Source organism: Myiozetetes cayanensis, unplaced genomic scaffold, assembly GCF_022539395.1.
Source record: "Myiozetetes cayanensis isolate MyiCay16 unplaced genomic scaffold, myiCay2020 scf2-11, whole genome shotgun sequence".
Lineage (NCBI taxonomy): Eukaryota > Metazoa > Chordata > Aves > Passeriformes > Tyrannidae > Myiozetetes > Myiozetetes cayanensis.
In genome coordinates, this window is record NW_026087411.1 from 7,483,263 (window position 1) to 7,503,571 (window position 20,309).

Sequence of the window (20,309 nt, forward strand, 5' to 3'; positions counted from 1 at the left end):
GAATTTGGCACTTTTTTGGACACAGTCCTAAAGTTCATCTGGGGAATCATTCTTGTGTGGCTGCAAATAGATATCCAAATGCACTCCAGCTGTTTTTATGGACTTTCCAGGAGGACTTTGTGGATGTGGTGTCCTCTGCAATACCCATACTGGGTTTTTTGACTCAAGATCACACACCCTCTTGTTGTCAAGAGGCTCCTCTTGGAGAAAAAAATGCCAAGGGAAACCAAATCCAGTGGTGCCAGGACCTTGCCATTCCTGCACTGAGCTGTGTGTGGCCTCAGCCCCTCCCTAGAGCCCTGAGCCCTCCTGCTCCCACCATGCTGGGGCTGTGTTGGGTGGGGAAGCTGTTGCCCTCAGGGCCAGGGGACAGGTGAGCCAGTGTGGAAACCATGGGTCAGACCTGCTGGACCACCATGTTGTTGCTCCTGACCACTTCAGGAGCCAGCTCCTTACCTCACAGACCTTCTGGAGCCCTTCCCCTTGTCCACCCTGAGCAGCTGCCCCACAAAAGTCTTTCACTGTGCCACCCCTGAAGAGTTTTACGCTGTGCTATGCTGCCCCTTCTGGAGCCCTTTGCCACAAGGTCCAGCTGTTTTTGGAATCTCATATTGTATTATGCTGGTTTCCTTCCCCTTACTGCCCAACTTTTATTGGAGGCGTTCATCACAGCCTCACAGAGGAGTCCTTCACTGCCTTTCTTTAGCATGTTGTTCACGGGTTCTTTTGTTTTCTTCCTCACCTGGTATTTTTTGGAGTGCATCACCATGTGGTGAGGAGTCCTTCAGACCTGTTTGTTTTATTTCTTTGGCTTTGCAGAGGCTTCCACCTCTTTTTGAGGTGTTTCACCCTGTGGCTTTTCTCTTGACTTCTACAGTGACTGGTGTGTGCTGGAGCACTTTACAGAGCTATTCTGGAGCAACGCTTCACCCCTGGCTTTTTCAGAGTGCTGCATGCCCAGATGTTATTGCTGTGCTTTCCTGCTTCCTGTGATGCTTTCCATGTGTTAACTTCCACATTTTTTTCTTCTGGAACCAGCAGATGAGCAGGTACAGAAGTTTACATGGAGTTTTGATGATCCTCTTTAGCTGGGGGATGCCTTTTTCCAGGGAATGTTGCCATCTTAGTGTGTCTTCTGTCACTTACCAAGTTTTGGTTTTGAGGGAGGTGACTTTGTGCTTCGAGCAAATACGTGCTTAGTGATGTATCTTACTATTCATGATTATTGGTGGTTTTACATCGGGGTTCTGTGTTTTTTTTCTGTGTGATATTACGAAGGTCACTTTAGGAGCTGCAGGGATCCCTGCTTCATCAGTGATTTTGAGGTGCAGCTCAGGGAGCTGGGGATGTTTAGCCTGGAGAAGAGGAGGCTCAGGGGTGATCTTATCATTCTCTAGAACTACCTGAAAGGAAGTCGTAGCTGGGTAGGTTTCTGCTCAATTGATGTGTGTTTTTCCACCCGTGTGGCTTGGAATGTTTGGAAGGGAGCAGCCCAAGCACAAGTCACAGCCCTGCTGACACAGGGAGCGAAGGAGAATACAGACACCACAAGCACCAGGTAAGTGCCTGGGTGCCCGAATGACAAAAGCTGAAGCATGTTTTGCCACTTGTTGGAATCCTGGGAATACCTGCAGGAGGCGTTCCCAAGGCATTAGGTGTGAGCTGATGCAGTTTTCAGTGACCCTGTGCTGCAGAGGCAGCAGCTGGAGGGTGCTGTTGCCACAGGAAAGGATGGGAGGCTCCAGAAGAAGGAGCACAGCCAAGTCTGAGGTTCTGAGTGAGTCGGTTATTGGGAAAATTTACCATGCTGGCTATTTTGACCTACCCTGGAGGTCTGGAGGTCATCCCCCTTTGGTAAAGGGACAATTGCTTTAATAACATGCAGCCTTTGTTTTCTTAGTGCTTGTTTCTGAGAATGAAAGCTTTTCCTTCTCTTAATCCTCTCTTAGTTTTTCAGGGTCCCCATTTTAGCTTCTAGTTGCACCTGCGTTTTTGTTTTTCATTGTGACTGGATTTTACCCTCAGTTATCCCTGGAGAAGGTGCTGTAGTAGGAAGTGAGCCTATGGTTTTAGAGCTGTGCCACAGGAGGACAGCTGAGCAGCAATCCGGTGTGGTAGCACCACAGTTTTGCTTTTGGCAATAAAAATTGGAGCTAGCTACAACCAAGGTGGTATCTGGTTGATTCGCTGCATGGTTATCTAAACCCTGAGAGTTAAGGGCTCTCAGGAGGATGCCTCAACCCTCACCTGCACCTCATCCATGACACATCCCACACTTCCTGCATGATGAAGCCATTATTGCCTCTGTGTTCCTGAAGCTAATAATGGGCAGCTGGCGGCCACAGGGATCTCACTGCAGTTTTTCCTGCCTTCCAGGAGGCAGGAGTTCTGCGGAAAGGGCCTGCTTCTCCTCTGGAACAGGTGCTGCCTTCCTCAAAGCTTGTGCTGCTTGTCATTCTCTGTTTAAGCATGGCTCTTGCAAGCAGAGCTCCGTGTAGGTGCAGTCCATATTCAGTTCCCTCTCTAAATGCCCTTCAGTGTAGGTGAGAAAGTGTTTCTGCAGGGAGTGGCCAGGCAGGAGGCAGCAGGGTGTCCCCTACCTGACAGGGAGCTGAGGTGTTGGCACCCACCTTTCCTTAGCCTGAGTTCTAAGAATGAAAAAAAACCCCTTCTGTTGTTTTTTTCCCTACATGGCTCATCTAAGCTCAAGGAGTGTGGGGTCTGGCCCCATACCCTGGTCCGCGGCCTACCAGCTCCCCCCTGCCTGAGGGAGCTGCTCAGGTCATGGCCTGTCCCTGCTGCCTGCACATTTATGGAGTTTTCCCAGGAGGTTTTAAGCGGCTTTCTGTCTGCGTACAAGGCCCTGAGCCCCTGCTTGCTGGAGCTCAGTTTAGGAGCAAATGTCTCTGAAAGTAGGACCTGTTTGAAGCTGTTTGGAATTGGTGCAGACACGGCTAAGGACGACGTGAGTGCTTGGTGCTCTGACAAGGGGACAGGGGACCGTCGCCCTTCCTCGTGGGAACCCCCCTCTCTCCGGGGTTGTTGCTTGCAGTTGAGGGCAAAGCAAAGCTTATTGTCCTGCCCTATCCAGAGGTTCAGGCTGAAGCACTACTTTGCTGCTGGGAAGACCTCAAAGTGTCAAAAACATGGCAATGTTGCAAAGACTCTAAAACCTAAGCCTGCAGTGGCAGCTGCTACTTTGCTACCCTTGGCAGGGGCAGAGATAAGAACTGCGGGCAGGCTGGACCAGAAGAGCTCTCTTGGAGCTCTCGAAGTGATTTCCAGAATTTTAAAGCAATTCTTTCCCCCAGTTTTTGCTTAGTTCTGTACTGCTTGGTGGGGGTTGAGGGTTTTTCTAGTAACTCAGCCTGAGAGGGATTTCCGGGTGTGGAAAATTGCCAGTTGCTTGACTTTTGCACCAAAAATGTGTGGGGAAAACAGGTGGAAGGAGTATCAGGACACCCTAATAACAGGTAGTATTCCTAGCTAATCCCCAACAACCAGTGCAGGTTTTAAGAGATACATATGGGAGCATAGTTTCAGAAGGAACCATGAGATTTCAGGAGAGATTAAAAGCCTTTTGATGGTGAAATACAGCAGCTCTCTGGTCCCTTAAGTTTCTTTGGCAAGCTGGGAAATGAATGGATTTAGTACTTAGCCCTGTTTAAAACTGTCATTTTGAAGGATGACTTCAGTAATTGTTTTTGCCTAACAGCAAATGATGACATCCTCTCCAATGTATATTTAAGAGCAGCTAATGATGAGAGGATTTGAGCACTTTAATGGATTTGAATATCCTTTTGCCCTTAAATTTAATTGGTCAATTTTTCTTTAACAGAAATGGGATTGTTCACATTAGTCAGTTGGATAGGAAAGTGACAGCTAAGGGAAAAAGATAAAAAATAATTCAGAATTATGATATTGAGGCAATATTTACTGTTTTATTGGCAGGATTTGCTGCTCACTTAAATTCACAAATAGACAAGAGTTATTTACAAAAGCCATTTACTCCAAAAGTAGGTTCAGCCACATACTTTAAAACAGGAAGCATTTGTCATCATGATAGAAAATATTTGATTTCAATACACAAAAGTCCACGATGTCTTATGTGCAGTTGAAATGAGTAGGTATTACTGCTGCTCTCACCTGCTTTGTCACGATTATCAGTTAAAAACACCCAAACTGGATTCACACAAAATCAGAACAGTGAAAGGAGCACTGGGGGAGGCAATGCAGAATTCATCTGGAGCTGGTGCCTCACGTTTGAGCTGACCACGAGCCATTCAACTCAACCAGAGACTGGCTTGCTGAAGCCTGTCTTGCTCCTGGGAGTACAGGTCATCTTGGGATCTCCTTGGTGTTTTTGAGCCCCCTTGTACTTCACGGTGATGGTGCACACAGGCTTGGTAAGGTGTCTGGGCCTGGTTCAGCGAGCTGGATTTTTCCCACTATCATGTTTTCTATGGGTCCCACTGACAGACAAGCTGAAACACGTGAAATTCCATCTGAACGTAAGAAAGCACTTCTTCACTGTGGGGGCTGTTGAACACTGACACTGGTGGTCCAGGGAGCCTGTGGAGTCCCCTTCCCTCGAGTCAAAGCCCAACTGGACACAATCCTGGGCAGCCTGTTCTAGCTGAACCTCCTTGAGCAGAGGGGTGGGCTAGACAATGTGGAGATGTTATTCCCCACCTGTAGGATTTTGTGATGGATTCTGTGGTGACCTCAGTATCTCAATGCAGCAGAAGCTGGTCATAGGGTGCCTGGAGGTGAGGGAAGGGAACAGGTCCCTTCCATATGTATCTTTGCCATTTCCAAATGCATGGCAGAGTTATACTCTCCATAACACTACAGAGTGGAATGGTGATAAAACATCCTTAAACAAGGTGTCACAGGAAGAGACTTGAGGTTTTCATTAGACTGTGAAGCAGATTTCAGCTTTGTAGAGCATGTGCCTTTCATAAGAGCATGCTGCACATTGGAGAATAGGAAGCTGGTGGTCTGTAGACTTGAAGGAGCTTCACGATGAGGGGTAAATTGAGAGGTTGAAGAGTGACAAATGGGCTTTTTTTGCCATCCTTCCTCTGCTGAGCAGAAGGAAAAGGACACCTAATAGCTTAAAGGTACAAGTGATAAGATCAAAGGGTTTAAGATGTTTCTCTTAAGAAAGAGAGAGGCATCACTGCTGGGATCAGCACTCAGCTCTTCCATTGTTGCAATATGGTCTAATGCATTCATAGATTCTTTTTTTTGTTCTTCTTAAACAACTCTAAAATGAGTGTCTACATCACAAATTTACAGATAGGTGACCTGAAGCACAGCATCAGTCTGAGTTAGGGGTATTATCCAGCAGTCCATTGAGAAGAGTTCTGGTGGGAATGCAGGCTGCTTTTTGAGGGATCTCACCAATAGTGGGTGTTCCCACAGACAAGGGAGAAGCTTCTGAGGAGACATTATTTCTTCTTTGCCCCTTCTCCAAAACAGATGAGATTAGAACTGCAGAAAATTTATTTCAGTTTTATGCAGTCTACCTCCTCTGTGACTGGCATTGCACTTGTTCTCAGGTCCAAATCTGTGCTGGATTTGCTTCCACTATACGTTGATCTCCATCTGAGCAACATGATCTTCTTGAAGTACTTCATGGTGTTGTTTTTCACAGTTACAAAACACATGGTGTTTATCATGCTGTTACTCATGGCAATGCACTCAACTGTGTAAAAGGCAGTGAGATAATGCTTCTCTTTCACGAAGATGGTGGGGAAGAAGTCCCGGACAATTGTGAAGCCATAGAAAGGTGCCCAGCAGAGAACATAGGCAGTCAGGATGCACATCAGGACCATAACAGTTTTCCTTCTGCATCGAAGCCTCTTTCGGATCTGTTCTGTCTGGAATCCTGGGACGGCTTTGAACCAAAGCTCCTGAGAGATCCTGGCGTAACACAAGGTCATCGTGATCACAGGTACCACAAATTCGATGCCAAAGATGAAAAGGAAGTACGATTTGTAATATATCTGCTTGTCAACTGGCCAAATTTGGCCACAGAAGATTTTCTCCTGGTTTTTCACTATATATAACACCGTTTCGGTAGCAAAGTATGCGGATGGGATAGCTACAAGTATGGAAACAATCCAGACCAAGGCGATGAGGAGGGTTGCTGTTTGGTAATTCATGCGTGGTTTCAGTGGGTGAACAATGGCCAGGTACCTAGAATAGACAAATACATTCAAAAATGAAGCCTGAAAACACTGTTAGTCAGAACATACTTCAAAATACAAAGGGACAGAACTGGGCAGGAGGAAATTGCTGTCATTCCTAAGGGGAGAGGCTGAACATATTCGTCTGCAAGAACAGCTTACAAGTCTGAAGTAACAGCCTGGAGCTGAGCTACAGTTTTGCATCACATCTTTTCCTTTTTAATAGGAGTGAGACTTTGAAATGTGAAGTAATATACACCTAGTCAGGCATAGGGAAGAAAAACGTGTAGAAGCAGGAAAATGTTTTCCTTAGGCACAGAGCTACTTAAATATGCCTTTTTTTACAAAGAGGTTAAATATATATCATGGTGTTTTTCTTATTTCCTTGGTTATTCCATGGGGTGCAAAGAGCTGAAGGTGATATTAATGAGTAGTTACAGGTGAGCATGATATCAAGCCAGAAACAAAGGACAGTGTATCTGTTTTCTGTCCATGCAAATCTTTTTTTGTGTGCGTTTTTTGGAGGTTAATAATCTTAAGTGTACTGTGTTGAGTAATATGGCAAAGCAGAAAACTTGAGTTAGATGTTTTCAATCCTTATGACTGTAACAGCTGCAAGTTTGGGGTATTCCTACTAGAAGGAGGTGTTTGAGGCACACCAGAGCACCCAATACAACTGTATTTAACTCAAAGGATTGCTTCAAAAAATAGAATTTCTCAGTCCTGCAGAATCTTTTCCATCTGTATATATTCTATACAAAGATAGCATCCACGGGATAAATTAATTCTAAAGTAAAATTGAAAGTCAGCAGAGCTTTTCACCAGCCCCGGATCCTGGAAGCAGATGAATTGTTCACGGCTCTTAATAGTGCAGGGTAGGTGTCAGGGGCCAGCAGATTTAGTCAGCCTCATTGTGGAGCTGCTAAATGAATATTTTTAGCTCGGTTCCTGGGGAAGCAGGTTGTGGGATAATGCATGTGTATGTGTTCATGAATATGCATATTTGCTCAGCAGAACATTTGGCTTGATGGGGTCAGTCTGTCCAAGAGAGTCAGGACGGAGCTCTTGTGGTGGATTTCCTGATTGTCATTGCTTACCAGACTTGGGCTGTTACTGTGGAGTGGTCCTGCAGCACGTGAACTGAATTCAGATGAAACTGCCCTGGAAGATGCGCTCCAAAAGTGTAAGTAAAACACACCCAAATGCCCATGAGCGCTCAGCCCAGGGGACACAGCTAAAACTACCTGCCCCTTCACCCACAGATGTTTACAGTGGACTCTTATCACATGCTCTTGCTCTTCAGATCCTCTCCTTTTACACTGTATTATTTTCTAGTGTAGGTGTGGCCTTAAATATGTGAAATTCCTGCGTTTCATATGAACAGACATCAGTGAAGATTAAGGAGAGCCCTACCCGAGGGAAATCCTGTGGGACAGACTCACCCTCTTTACACAGGTGATTCCTTCTAAATGATCTAAACATGAGAAGATTCTTATTAGAGCTCTTTTTTAGAGACTAAAGTCAACAACCCACTTGACATAACCAACATGGAATGGGTGATTGTTAGACAAACGAGGTTTCTCTCTATTTACCAAGTCAAAACCTCACAAAAAAAAAAAAAAAAAGGCAGTATAACAAAAAAAACCAGTGTGTTCTTACAACAGGCCTCAGTGATTAATCTTTTCCAGAGTTGTTTTTAAAGATGTGTAGGGAGATATGCTAGAAATCTGATTTCTTAGCAGACATAAGGGCTCCATGACCCATGTTACTTCATCAACCTGGGATGTACTAGCAGAGGGTTCCAAGAAAATTTTATAGAGATTGAAAAAGTGATAGAGAATGTAATACATATGTGATAATGTTTAGAAGCTTTACCCTGAGTCCTCAGCTGCTGTTGAGAGGTTATTTTGTTAGATGGTTGTTAAGGATTTGTTTCATAGGAGTTGATTGTCCCCTCACCCACACCAGGCAAAACATCTCTGAACGTCCCCAGAGTCTTTCCACGGAGTTCTGTTGACATCAGGAACAGCTGAATCAGCCACAAACGAGCTGTATCTGTGCAGCCATCATCAGGGCTAACTGCTCCTGAGCTGTCTTTTGGATCAGGTACCAGAAATCATGCAGCATTAGATTAGAGCATGAAATGGCACACGTGAGAAACTGGGGACAAAAGAGAAGGAAGGGTGGGAATCATGCAGTGTGTCTGTGTATATTGTGTTTGTACACAAGAGAGGGCTTGTGGTGATGGCCTTTCTATAAAGAGTTTACTGAGTGGATCACTAGCTTTCTGTGACTCAGTTGGGTCAGAGTTATGTCAGCATGAGGCTGATCCTCAGAGCCTGGGTCTGTCAGAGTCTGCGGTGCACAAGGCTGAGAGAAGAGGAATCATAAGAAAGAATTATATTATGACTATATTGTACTGTTATAATTCCTGGAGTAAAAGGCAGGCAGTCTCTCAGGACTGCAGCACAGTTGGGGAAAAATTTCTTCGCTGAAAGGGTGGTCAGGCATTGGAACCACCTGCCCAGGGAATAGTTAAAAAAAGCACGTGGATGTGGCACTCGAGGATGCGGTTTAGTGGTGAGTGTGGCTCACAAGCTTTGACCACCTCCTCATGCAGTCAGAGCACCCCACTTACCTGTCAACAGCTATAGCCAGGAGAGCATTGGTGGAAACGTAAAGGGAGACAGTCCGTAGGTAGTTGACGGAGGCGCAGAGGACGTGGCCGTGCTCCCAGGACAGCTGCCGCACCACGTAATAGTCCATCTCGAAGGGACAGCACACGATGGCCACGATGAAGTCCGAGATGGCCAGGTTGGCGATCAGCAGGTTGGTGAGGTTCCGCAGCTTCTTGTAGCGGGCGAGGGCGGCGATGAAGACCAAGTTGCCGATGCCACAGACCAGCATGATACCGACCAGGGCCACCCCGATCACGATCTTGGCCGCAAAGAAGGTTCGGGTTTTGGTCACGTCGTCTTCGCTGTCCAGGGGCAGGTCGTAGTCGACGTAAGTGTAGTTGAAAGGGAGGGAGAAATTCCGCAAGGAGGTGAGATCCCCATCGTGGAGGTTGTAGATTGCAGCAAAGCTGAGGTGGGTGGTGGTGTTTGGGTTACGTTCAGCTCGCTCCGTGGCCATGTCTGTTTTCTTGTGACATGCGTGGCCTGGCTGGCCCTTGGTGTCGTGTTGGAGTTACCCACTGTGGCAGGGCATGAGACCTCATCCAAGGTTTTGTTCTGAGCACTGAGTCACCTTGTCTTTGTCCCTGGAAGACTATTGAGCAACAGCCTCATTCATCTCCTGTGGGAACAAAAGGAGGAAAATGTTTCCTGAAAGGAAATGACAGCTGAGCTTGAAGGAAAGCAATAGCTCCCTTACTTGCCCCACAGCTCTACTGGTGCCTGTGCACAGTGGGAAGAAATACCCTGTGAAGGGATGATTTGTTCTCGTAAAACAAATGCCTTGAGTTGCATCATACACTGGTTGTTACAGCAGCAGTTTTATTTACCAACAGTGGAATTTTCAGCACAAAGTGAAATGACAACATAGGGGGAGTGTAAAATCCAGTTTAAACCTCCACCAGCCTTCAAGCTTATGGTGCTGTAATTCCTGTGCAACGTAAAAGAAACTAAAATGACATCTCAATATACTCATATTGATGAAAAGCATATGATGTGCCTTTTGGACAAAGTTTGTGTGTTATTCTAGATGCCTCAAAGAGATGTGGTAGGTGAGAACAAAAAAAGAACTGATGTCCTGGCTTCTAAATACATTCCTTAATTAAGAAGGAGTTGCAAAGACCCAGGAAAACAGTGAAGCCAGCACTTTCCTTTTGGCAGCCGTTAACTGAGTATGGGGACCAGATTTTCAGCCAGCATCATCCATTATTGCTTCTGTCAAACAGGTGAAGCTCTGCCAATTTGCAGAGGCAAGATTTTGTTCAGTGAATCAGCTTGTAGGGCTTCGCTGTGAGGGCAAATCTGCCTTTCACAGGAAGAGTGCTCCCACAAACTGGCTCTTGAGGTGAAAGGGAAAATCTTCCTTAAACGAGACAGAGTGCCTTGAATTTTTGATGCTCCCCTCCTTGTACTGCTTGTTGTACCAAATATTAAAAAAATATTTATTTTTCCACACAGAGGGGAAAAAAATCCCCTCATCTACCCCCCAATTTTGCCTTTCTGTATCAAAATGCTGAGAGGGCTGTCTTCTTGCATCTTCTCGTGTCCCATCTAGGAATCCTCACACCAGACTCTCAGCTGTCAGGACAGTCCTACCCCATCCCAGCAGAGGACTGGGGGGAATTGCTGCTTTTTCTGCACTCAGGCAGGTCTTCAGGGTGTTAAATGCTATTGAACAATAGCGGTCGTGGCTACAAAGGACAGTCTTTGTAGTGGAGCTCTTTCTCCCTTTCCCTGGAACCACCCTCAGCCCCTGATGTACCGGCACTTAACAAATTTCTGAGAGAAACTCTCTTGTCCAACTTTGGTCTCCACGTTGCTCTTCTAACTGATGGTTGCAGAAGAAGAGAATAACAGAAAACCAAAGCCTGAAACTGAGGAACAGTTCTGACAGGGGACTGCTTTGGGTAATGTGAACATTCATTTAAGAGAAGTACTAAACGAACACTGGGACACAAAATCTCTCTGTCAAAACAAGGAGCATTATCTGTTTCAGACAGGTTTTGCTGCAAAATACCAAGAGAGCTATAAAATCAGTACAGGCAACACAACCATCTGTCATAACACAACAACTGACATAACATTACAAGGAGAGTGTACCTGCAGTTGCTCTCATCTTCTTGGAGGTCTCGGGCACCCTGGAGAGAGCCTCCAGGTTTCTCCCCTGTGCGTGTGCCGCTGTCACCGGAGCAGAGAAAGGATCACTGGAAGCAGCCCGAGGACTCTGCTGAGTGCTCATTTCTCTCTCAGGCAGGTTTGCCCTGTGCTTAGGGGAGGATGGCTCCTCTGCCTCTGAGCCTGCATCCAAAGCCTTTGCTCAGTGGGAGGCACCTTGAAGCTGTCCGTGCATTTCTGATTTTAAAGAGGCAGCGCGATCCGCAAGACAATAGAGCACAGCCTTAAACCCCTCGAATGCGTGGAATTGGCATGGAATTGCTTTGTTAGCCCTCCTGAGCATGGAAGGTGTAAATCCCAGTCTGCACTTACTCTTTGGGTTTTGCCTGTGCTGGGCAGCAGCTGCCTGCACCTGATGTGGCACAGAGGCAAAACACAAACCTTCCAGTGGAGAGGAGGGGGAGGAAGGAGAGTAATCTGCTTTCCCAGGGACCTTTCTCTGTGGATCTCTCTCCAGGCTATTGTCTTTAGGACTGCAGCTGCAGCAGCTCCTGCAGAAGGAGGGTCAAACAGTGAATAGCTGTAAATCAGAGGACCCCTGACAGCTTCCCTTGCCCTCTCAGGGAATTACTCAGAGCAGGAAAGTGGCGGTGAATCCTTAAGGACTTGGTGTCCTTTGCTAATGCTGTCTCCTCACATCTATGATGCACTCACCCCCCAGGGAGCAGTTCTTTTGCTTCCCAATTTTCCAGAAGGAAAGGAAACGCGCAGCAGGTGCCCAGTCCTCTTCTTCACCTCCGGTCTTATTCATATCAGCTGACGTTTTCCAAGATGCATGACTGGGACACACACCCTACTGGATAAGACTGTCAGAGGCTGTGGAGGGTCATGAAAAGTGCAGAAGGTTTGCAGAAAGCTTAGAATATGTGACCCTCAATGCACACTAACCTGACCAGGCTCTTGTGAGCTAGTGGGCACCTGGCTCTGGAAGAAAGAAGTGAGGAAAAAAATCTGCTACTATAAAATGTGTCTGGCATAAAAGGGCTGCTACTGTGGCATTTCTTACAGAAACTTGAGCCAAGGCCAGAGAGTCCCCACTGTCTGGAGCAAGCAGACAGCATTAAGAATTTCCCAGCAAATACTTTGCTTGGCTTTGTTTTGAACAGTCAGTGTATTAGGTGAAAAGCCATGAAGGGATTTTTAATGACCTGAAAGGGTGCAACCAGATGTACAGTGAGGAAATCAGATCCACTTTGCAAATTCTGTCACAAGAAGTGTAAATAGAGTAAGTGTAGGGAGAGACCAAGTGAACTTAGGGTGTACATCACAACCACATCAAAAAGATCCCTAAAATGGGCCATGTAAACCTGAAATGTCCCTGAGGAAAAGCCAGTACTCTAAAGGGAGCTTTACAATTGGAACATCCGTGATCTCTTTAAGACTTTGTTCAGCTGTCTCACATGAAGTTATCTAGTGAGTTAATCGAGCAACATGGTATCCAAATATTTATACTCCTTTAGGCCAAAACCTCATCTGCTGCAGAACCGTCTCGCTCCATTGACTCAGGGTAAGTTGGCATCAGAGCCCTGATAACTACAGCCCCTCCAGATGAGCTTCTTCACAGCAGGAGTTCATCTCCCGTGCTCCAAGGAATTGTGCTGTATGTGTCAAGCTGTTTCTCAGGAAACACTAGTAGTGTTGTGAAATTATGTCCTTTGTAGCTGTTGACTGGGAACCAAATAGAGAACGAAACCAGGGGTGCTGGGAGCTGCCCTTACAGCCACATGGGCAGAGTGAAGGTTCAGAGGTGGTTCTAGAGCCTCAGTAAATGTCCCAGTATCCTTGTCCAGGGCTGGGGCAGTAGTGGAAGGGCTCTAAAGCCGTGGAGTACATGCAGGAGGTGTATGCACATGATTCTGTTGTAGGATTTCTGCCTAGGACAAGGTTTCTCCTTGATAGCATTTATTGGTGGCTCCCTGATGGTATCACAACATTTAACACAGTGTCACAAGGTGTTCCCTGAGACCGGTGTTAACCAGTGTGACAAAATCAAGCTTAGAAGGAAAAGTTGGTACTGAAAACTATCATGTAAACAATCTACGTTCCTGTTTATTTGTTTTTGTCATTAGCATGCTCACAATTTGAACAGGGAAGTTATTTGGAGGCTAAATGATGCAAAAAGAATTGAAACGTGAAGTACTTGTTTTGAGACTTTCCAATCATGAATGTCTAAACCCAGCATTTAGCCTCTGAACAGACCTAAGGACTGTGGCCTTTTGTTTCAAAACAGCCAACTCACCAGCTACTGTCTATAATTTTTCCTAATTGCTAAATAAATTGGACTCTGAGGTAATTAATCTGAGGGAGCTGACCTAAGCTTTGCTTAAAGTGTAGCTGGGGTTTCAAGAAGGTTGCTAATAGAAATCTGTTGGTGAAATGGGACAAAGCGCCACACCTCCTGTGAATTTCTGGGAAAACAAACAGAAGGTGCCAGCACACATGGGTTACAACCATGTGTATTCCTGCTCAGAATTCCCAGCAGACATTTGGCTCAGGGCTTTACTCAGCCTGAGAGTGTGTAGCTGATGTCAGTGTTTGACAGAGCATTTCTGCAGTTGCCTGCAGAAAGAGTTAGGTGCAAATTTTTTAATACGTGGAAATATGCCATGTGGTACAAGAGTAAAGTTACTTTTGGATAGAGTTTGGCGAAAATGTGCACACGGGAGTAATCCCACCCTACTCGGCTGTTCCAGTGGTGACTTGGGATGTGGGAAGGAGTGAACAAAGAAGTGTTTGACTTTGTTACTAGATTATGCCACTATAATCTAGTAACAACATGTTACTTTCCTCTTGCTGTCTTTTTCTGGTTCCTTACTGAGGGCGTCACTTTGTGGCGTGGGAAAAGGGACAAGGATCTGAAGGAGCAGCAGACAGGCTGTCAAGAGCCACAGTGACACTGTGCCAGGATGGTTGTCAGCACTGTTGGAACAGCAGATGTGGCGCTCTCATCCAAAAAGGTCTTTTCCTTTCAGAGCTGCACAGGTTTCTGTGGACAGGGGCGTTCAGGTGTCTCTCACAGACAAGGTTTAGCTGAAGTGCCCAGAGCTCACTTCATGTGCAAGGTGACCCAGAGGCAATCAACAACTCTTTTCCAAGTAGAAGCTCCTCTGTTTTCACTTGTCTGGATTTTTTTCCCACTTTTTAATTCTCTGACAGTGTCTACTTCCTGTTTTCTTCATCTTTGTTCATCCTTTTGTGACTGTGTAAGAAAATGGTGTTTATTTTGCTCAGTTCAGCTTGGCATGGCAATCTCCTGTGAGAAGCACCCCCCTGGCCTCAACGATGGTCTATGAAATATGTAGAAATAGCTGTAGGAAGCTGATGTTCCTAACTGGCACTTGTCACCCTCACTAGAGAAGCAGAAGTGACAGTATTTGGGGCATGGTGGAAAGCAAGGACCAGCCCAGGGACTGTGCAGGAGTTTTGATGCCACAGTAGATGACATGAATGACCACAAGAAAAACATTACAGTCATTAAACATTCAACATTTTTTAAATTGTTAACTGTTCCTTTGATTTTCTTTTTCTTTTGAATGTATTTGTTGGGCTTTGTGTGTTTTTTGTTTTGTTTTGTTTTTAAATTTGCCTTCCTTAGAGCAAATGTCTGAGCACAAACCGTTCTCTTGAGCAGAAGGCCTCTGAAGGGCAGATGTTAAGAGATCTCACGATTATCATCTAATCTGTAGTACTGTTCCTGGGCTGTGTTACATATACCCAAATAATTTATGACAATTGCTTTCCTGGCCTGTTGCTGAAGAAATTTTGTAATCTAGGGCTCATGTCTTCTGTATGAGACTATGAAATGTTTTTCAGCTGCGCCAGATAGAATTTTAATGAACCTACGTTAAATTCCTTATTTTACTATCTCTGATTGAGATCTGAAGTCTGCATCTGGCCTCTTCCTCAAGAACAGGCTTATTCATACCCATATTCATAAGCTTTTGAATTTAGAAACAACAAGGAGCTTAATATGTCCTATGTCTCAGTCAGGCTTGTCAGTCATTTGGATTTTCAGAGACAGCCTTGTTGATTTTGGATCTTACTCAGAGATACACTTAGTGGATCTTCTCTTTCAGTGAGTGCTATGAGCTGAAGAATGCTTTTGGAAACAAAGCAGCTCTTTTTAATTGAAGTGTCTTGGTAGGAGATAATATCTTTCCAAAAACCTGCTGACTTCTTTGGAGGTCTAAATAGGCAAAGTTTGATGCTGCATATTCAAAAAAATTAAATTGTCCTCCATTTCAGCTCATCTCAAATTTTTGCACAATTGTGAGCACTCTGCTATTGCTATTCTCTTTTGACAAAGCCCTGTAATTTGTGTTATCATCACTTCAGCATCTTCTTTTTTTCTGCTCTTCATATTGAGTGATCGTTACTTCCTGTTCACTTGCCACAAACAGAATCCTGCTCCTTCATGTGTCCCCGTTGGAATATTGTGGTGGCTTTGCCGTTGCCATTTGTCATTGGTGATTTGGTATTTCACCATGGCAGGCAGAATGGTTCCAAGAATTTCCCTCTGCAGTTCCCATAATCCCATTTTCCCCTTAAAGACACCCTCCTTTTCCTTATTTATACCTTCTCAGCATAAACAGACAGGGTAGAGCACATCACTATGAGCACTATTACACCCAGCAGTAATTTGTGGAGGTCTGGCTGGCTCAGGCATATGAAGACAGGAGTCCTCTCTGTCCCAGGTCCTTGGCTTCTCCCTGTAGCAAGACATGAAGTATTTAAAGCTCATGCCCCATTCTACAACCTGAGATGGTTTCTGGAGCTTCATTAAAAGTTAATAGTTCTTCATTTCTCACAAGTTATTTGAGATTTAAAGGGCTGTTGGAGTTCACTATCAATCTGAGAAAGAGATTAATATTCTGTGAAACCCTTATTGCAGATATTGCTAGTTATTTCTGCACACACTTGAATTCTAACTCAACAGAATAATGCCTAATGGTAGTTTCATTTGAAGCTACTCAGAGCATGAAACCACCGTCTTGGTGTCAAGATGAGTCATGAAAAGCTGCTGTCACACCTCGTTTCTCAGTTTATGAAGGCTTTGTGGTTTTTCTGACGTGGTGTCAAAAGTGCAGGGCCTGATCAGCCACCTCCTTCTCGTTTCTGAAGTCTGAGAGTACCACTGTAGAAGGGACAGGAGATGACAGGCATATCCATACTCTCTAAACTAGGCATAAAGAAAGCAAATCCATGCCAGAAGGTGCACATCCATGGTTTGGGATGATGGCTATGCCCCACCCTGGGCACCCCAGGGAGCCTGTGGGCAGTTTCCCCTCAGTACAGGCAATTACACCTGCATGTCCTGCATGTCCTTGTCATTAACTAAAAGTCCAGCAACAAGTTCTCATGTAAACATCCTTTTTGTTTGGTTGTAGGAATGATGAGCAGAATTGTTTTCTTTTCAGAAAATCCTGTTGAAGCTCGGAAGCCCAAAGTGGGGTAGCCTTTTGCAGATGTGCTTGGACACCCAATGAACACAGCACAGCTCAAGGGTTCCACCTGAGGGAGGTAAGATTATCTATACTCTCCTCTTTGTCATATTAACTGTAACAAATGGCATTTTAGGTTATAATTCACAATGTCTGAGTGCCTTCCTTACTGGGATCACAACAAATTAGCATCTCCTGGTTCAAAACAGGGCTGGTCTGCTTTTCCCAGAATGTATAGAAATGATGTGAATAAATTAGATGCAATAGGAGAATGTGGCATGGCTACAGTTATGTGGGAAGGGGCAGCCCACAGTTCCAGAGCTGCAAGTCCCTGAGGAATAAAATGTAAACTAAGTCCCAGCATTTTTTAAGGCACTTGTTTATAAATTCCTATTATTTGGTAGAGGCCATTATGTGCAGGGAATTGCCCTTTTGAAATCAAACCCCGTTAATAGTGAGCATCTTAAAAGGCCCACTGTACAGGAACGATGACATAGTCACAAAACTGGCTGTGGAAGAATGAGCTGTTCAGCCCAAACCAGCATCTCTCAGTGTCATGGATGTCATGGTTTAACTCCAGCTGGCAATAAAGCACCATCCAGACACTTGCTCACTGCCTGCTCCCTCCCAATGGGATGGGGAGTAGAATCACAAAAAAAGTTAGAAAACCCTTGTGTTTTTTGAGATAACAACAGTTTAATAATTTAAACAAAGAAAAGTATCATAATAACAATAATAACAACAAGAAGAATACAAAAATAAATCAAGAAATACAATTGCTGACCACCCACTGACTGAAGCTCAGCCAGTCCCCAGGCAGGGATGAGCCCCTCCCAGCCAATTCTCCCCAGTTTCTATACTGGGCATGATGGAATATACCTTTAGACAGTTCTGGTCAGGTGTCCTGACCATGCTCCCTCACAGCTTCATGTGCAGCTCCTCTCTGGTAGAGCATGGGACACGGAGAAGTCCTTGGCTTAGGGTAAGCACTGCTCAGCAACAACAAGACATCAGGATGTTATCAACATTATTCCCAGTCCAATCCAAAACAGCCTGTACCAGCTACTGAGATGAAAATGAGCTCTATCCCAGCCAAAACCAGGACAATGGATTAATCAGCTAGAATGCAATCTCTAGAATTTTTTAAAAAGAAGTTTAGCTGTTCAAAGGTCATTTGTGTCTCTTGACTACTGATCCCAAAGTAAACAGGTTGGAGTTTGCTGTGGAAAATGTCATCCCGTGATATATAATGCACAAAGGCCAGGATAGTGGATCCAATGCTGTTTGTGAACCACAACCTAACTGAGCTGCTGTGAGAGACCCTTTTGAACAATTCCTGCCCATGTGACTGCAGAGGGAGGCAGGAGAAATCACCTCTTCCAGGCTGGGAGTTAGCTCCTGGGCTAGGGGATGCAGGAGGATGGCCTGCTGATAGACAGCCTGCTCTTTCCCACAGCATTCTTCTGAGCAAACTTTTATTTAAATGAGCTTGAAATTTTAAGCCCAAACTTCTCCCAGAAGAAATATTTAATGTAAGCCCAGCTGGCCTTTTCAAATTAAATTCTTTATTAACCAATTTATTGTCATTAGCCACCGGGAAACTCACTTGTAAAGACAGTAGATAAAAAATTTACAGTCTTCTGGTACCCCAATTGAGGTAATTTTGCTGCAGGGAGTTCATTTGGAAGAGAAAAGGATGACAGATTGGATATTTGAATACCATTCAGAAGGGTTTTTTTAAGGCTCATTTCTCTTTCAGACTTGCTAACATTCTCTCAAATCATGTCAGGTTCTTTTCTATCCAGTACCTGATTCATTCCCTTATCACTGGAGGTTTCTACCTTACTATTTGCTTACCTTTTGCTGATTTTGGAGCCAGCTGCATCTTCCAGGTCTGTTGAACCTGACACAGCCTTTAACAAAAAATAAAGACGATGAAAAGTCACCCCCTCCCTACTACACAGGGACACGAGGCAATGTGCTTTCTGCCAGGGCAAATGGATTTTCCTGAGCTTTCTGCATTGGTTTCCTGGGCAAAGGAACATTTTTTACTTTTGTTTTTGTTCTGTTTGGCTGACTGAGTTAAGAGGTCATTTGCTAAAGCCCACAGAAAACTAGCCCATTTATATATTTATTTCAGCTCACTTAGTGAGAAAGGCACTGACATGACGGTGTGAAACTGTGTGTGAAGGGGACCTCTGGGATGCAAGGAGCCTGCTTCTGTCCCCTGCTCAGGAAGAGCAATTCCAAAGCATGCTCTGAAAGTTCTGCTGCCCAGAAGACTTCACCTGTCTGTTGTCTTCAGGGTGTGCATTTTTTTTGCAGTGAGACGTGTCATCCTCCAGTCCCCTGTACACCTGACTAAAGAGATTAAGTCAGGAAGTCTAACATCAGGCAGATGGAAGTGTGCCAATCTGCTCCCTGGAATGGAAGCTTCTCCTCAGCTGTATTTGTACCAGTCATAGGAAAGTCTGCAGATGAGGCTGACAAGGCAGCAGGAGATGGACAAGGAAATATTGAGAACCCTCATCTCTACCAATAACAGGTCCTAAAGCCAGTGCCACTTCTTATACTTGGGGTCTGCTCAGAGCAAAGCCATCGTAAGATAATTTTGGATAATTTTAAGGGTGGTTGCAGCAGTGCTTCGGAGTTCAACCCTCTACTTGCGTTGCTCTGCATTTTTCCAGCAGTGTTTTTTTTTTTTTTTCCTGAAACATTACTAATGTAAAGAGAAATACCAGACTGCTGCTGAGCTCTGGTACACAGGTCCTCCTGCCTGAGACTTTAAAGAAAGTCTCCTGGTTTTGGTGTAGTGGTCTAAGGCTTGAGACTCAGCGCTGATAGGCAAGAGTCTGAAACAAATTCTGGAATTAAAATGGCAGCAGCACAGCTTGGTGGTCATTAAAACCAATGCTTTTGCTTTGTAAAGGTGAACTATTGGAAAAGATGTAATCCAGAAAAGGTTAAAAATTAACCACATTGACTGGGTGATAAACCTCTCCAAAAGTCACGCAGGGAGACAAATGAGTTACTGCTAAGCTGGGTGGGATAGAGGGAGATGGGAAGGGACTCTTCTGTTCCAAGAGCTCTGTGGATGCTCCAGCACCACGAAGTCTGCTGTAGTTAACTTTATATTGTGGAGTGACATATTTGAAACCACACTGAAGCTCTTGCTGTCTGTCAATGCCAGCTTCACACAGTGCCTGTCAAACAAGTGACAAGATCTGTCTTTAAAACACTGATGTGTTTCAGAATTTAAAGGAAATTTTTTTCTACTCTTGTCCAGCAAATATCAGTCAATGGATTTCACAAGTGACTCAGATGTTCTGCGTGAGATTATGTGACCAAATGCATAAAGGGAAAAAAACTCCAAAGCCTTGAATATTCTGTGAGTTTCTACAAGTTGTCAATACTGGATCAAAGAGTCCAGTTTATCTCCTGAAAGTCAAATTTTACTTTTGATGTGATGATACATCTTAGTTCCTTACAGATAATTTTTGTCAATCAGATGGAACTGGGGTTAATAGAGCCTATGGAACGGTATAAAATGGCTGAAAAATTCCACCCCTCCTATATACATCAAGTATGAATTTCCTGCCTTGCTTCAGGGTCTCTTCCTCCTCTGGATGGATCTGAGTTTTTGTCTGGAAAAGCAGCCTTGCTGAACATTTGTTTTCAGAACTGTGCTTTGGAAAGGATTGTTTGGATTCCATTGTCTGCAGGCTCAAGAAAATTTCAGGTACTTCTTGGTTTCAAAGTAGTTTCTTATCTTCTCTAGTCTGATGTCTACAATGTCTAAGCAACTGTGAAGTCACATATGTGTT

General features: G+C 44.7%; 2 protein-coding genes across 2 annotated transcripts in view; both read right to left on the bottom strand.

The window, feature by feature from the left end:
- Nucleotides 1–20,309, bottom strand: part of MACROD2 (mono-ADP ribosylhydrolase 2) — a 1,470,694-nt gene that overhangs the window by 77,965 nt on the left and 1,372,420 nt on the right. The window lies entirely within an intron of this gene.
- PROKR1 (prokineticin receptor 1) lies at nt 3,920–11,589 on the bottom strand. The gene is made up of 3 exons (XM_050314978.1): nt 10,970–11,589; nt 8,833–9,491; nt 3,920–6,204 (listed from the first exon to the last, which is right to left on the bottom strand). The coding sequence occupies exons 2-3, from the start codon at nt 9,327–9,329 to the stop codon at nt 5,508–5,510; spliced, it is 1,194 nt and encodes a 397-aa protein (XP_050170935.1). The 5' UTR covers nt 9,330–9,491; nt 10,970–11,589; the 3' UTR covers nt 3,920–5,507.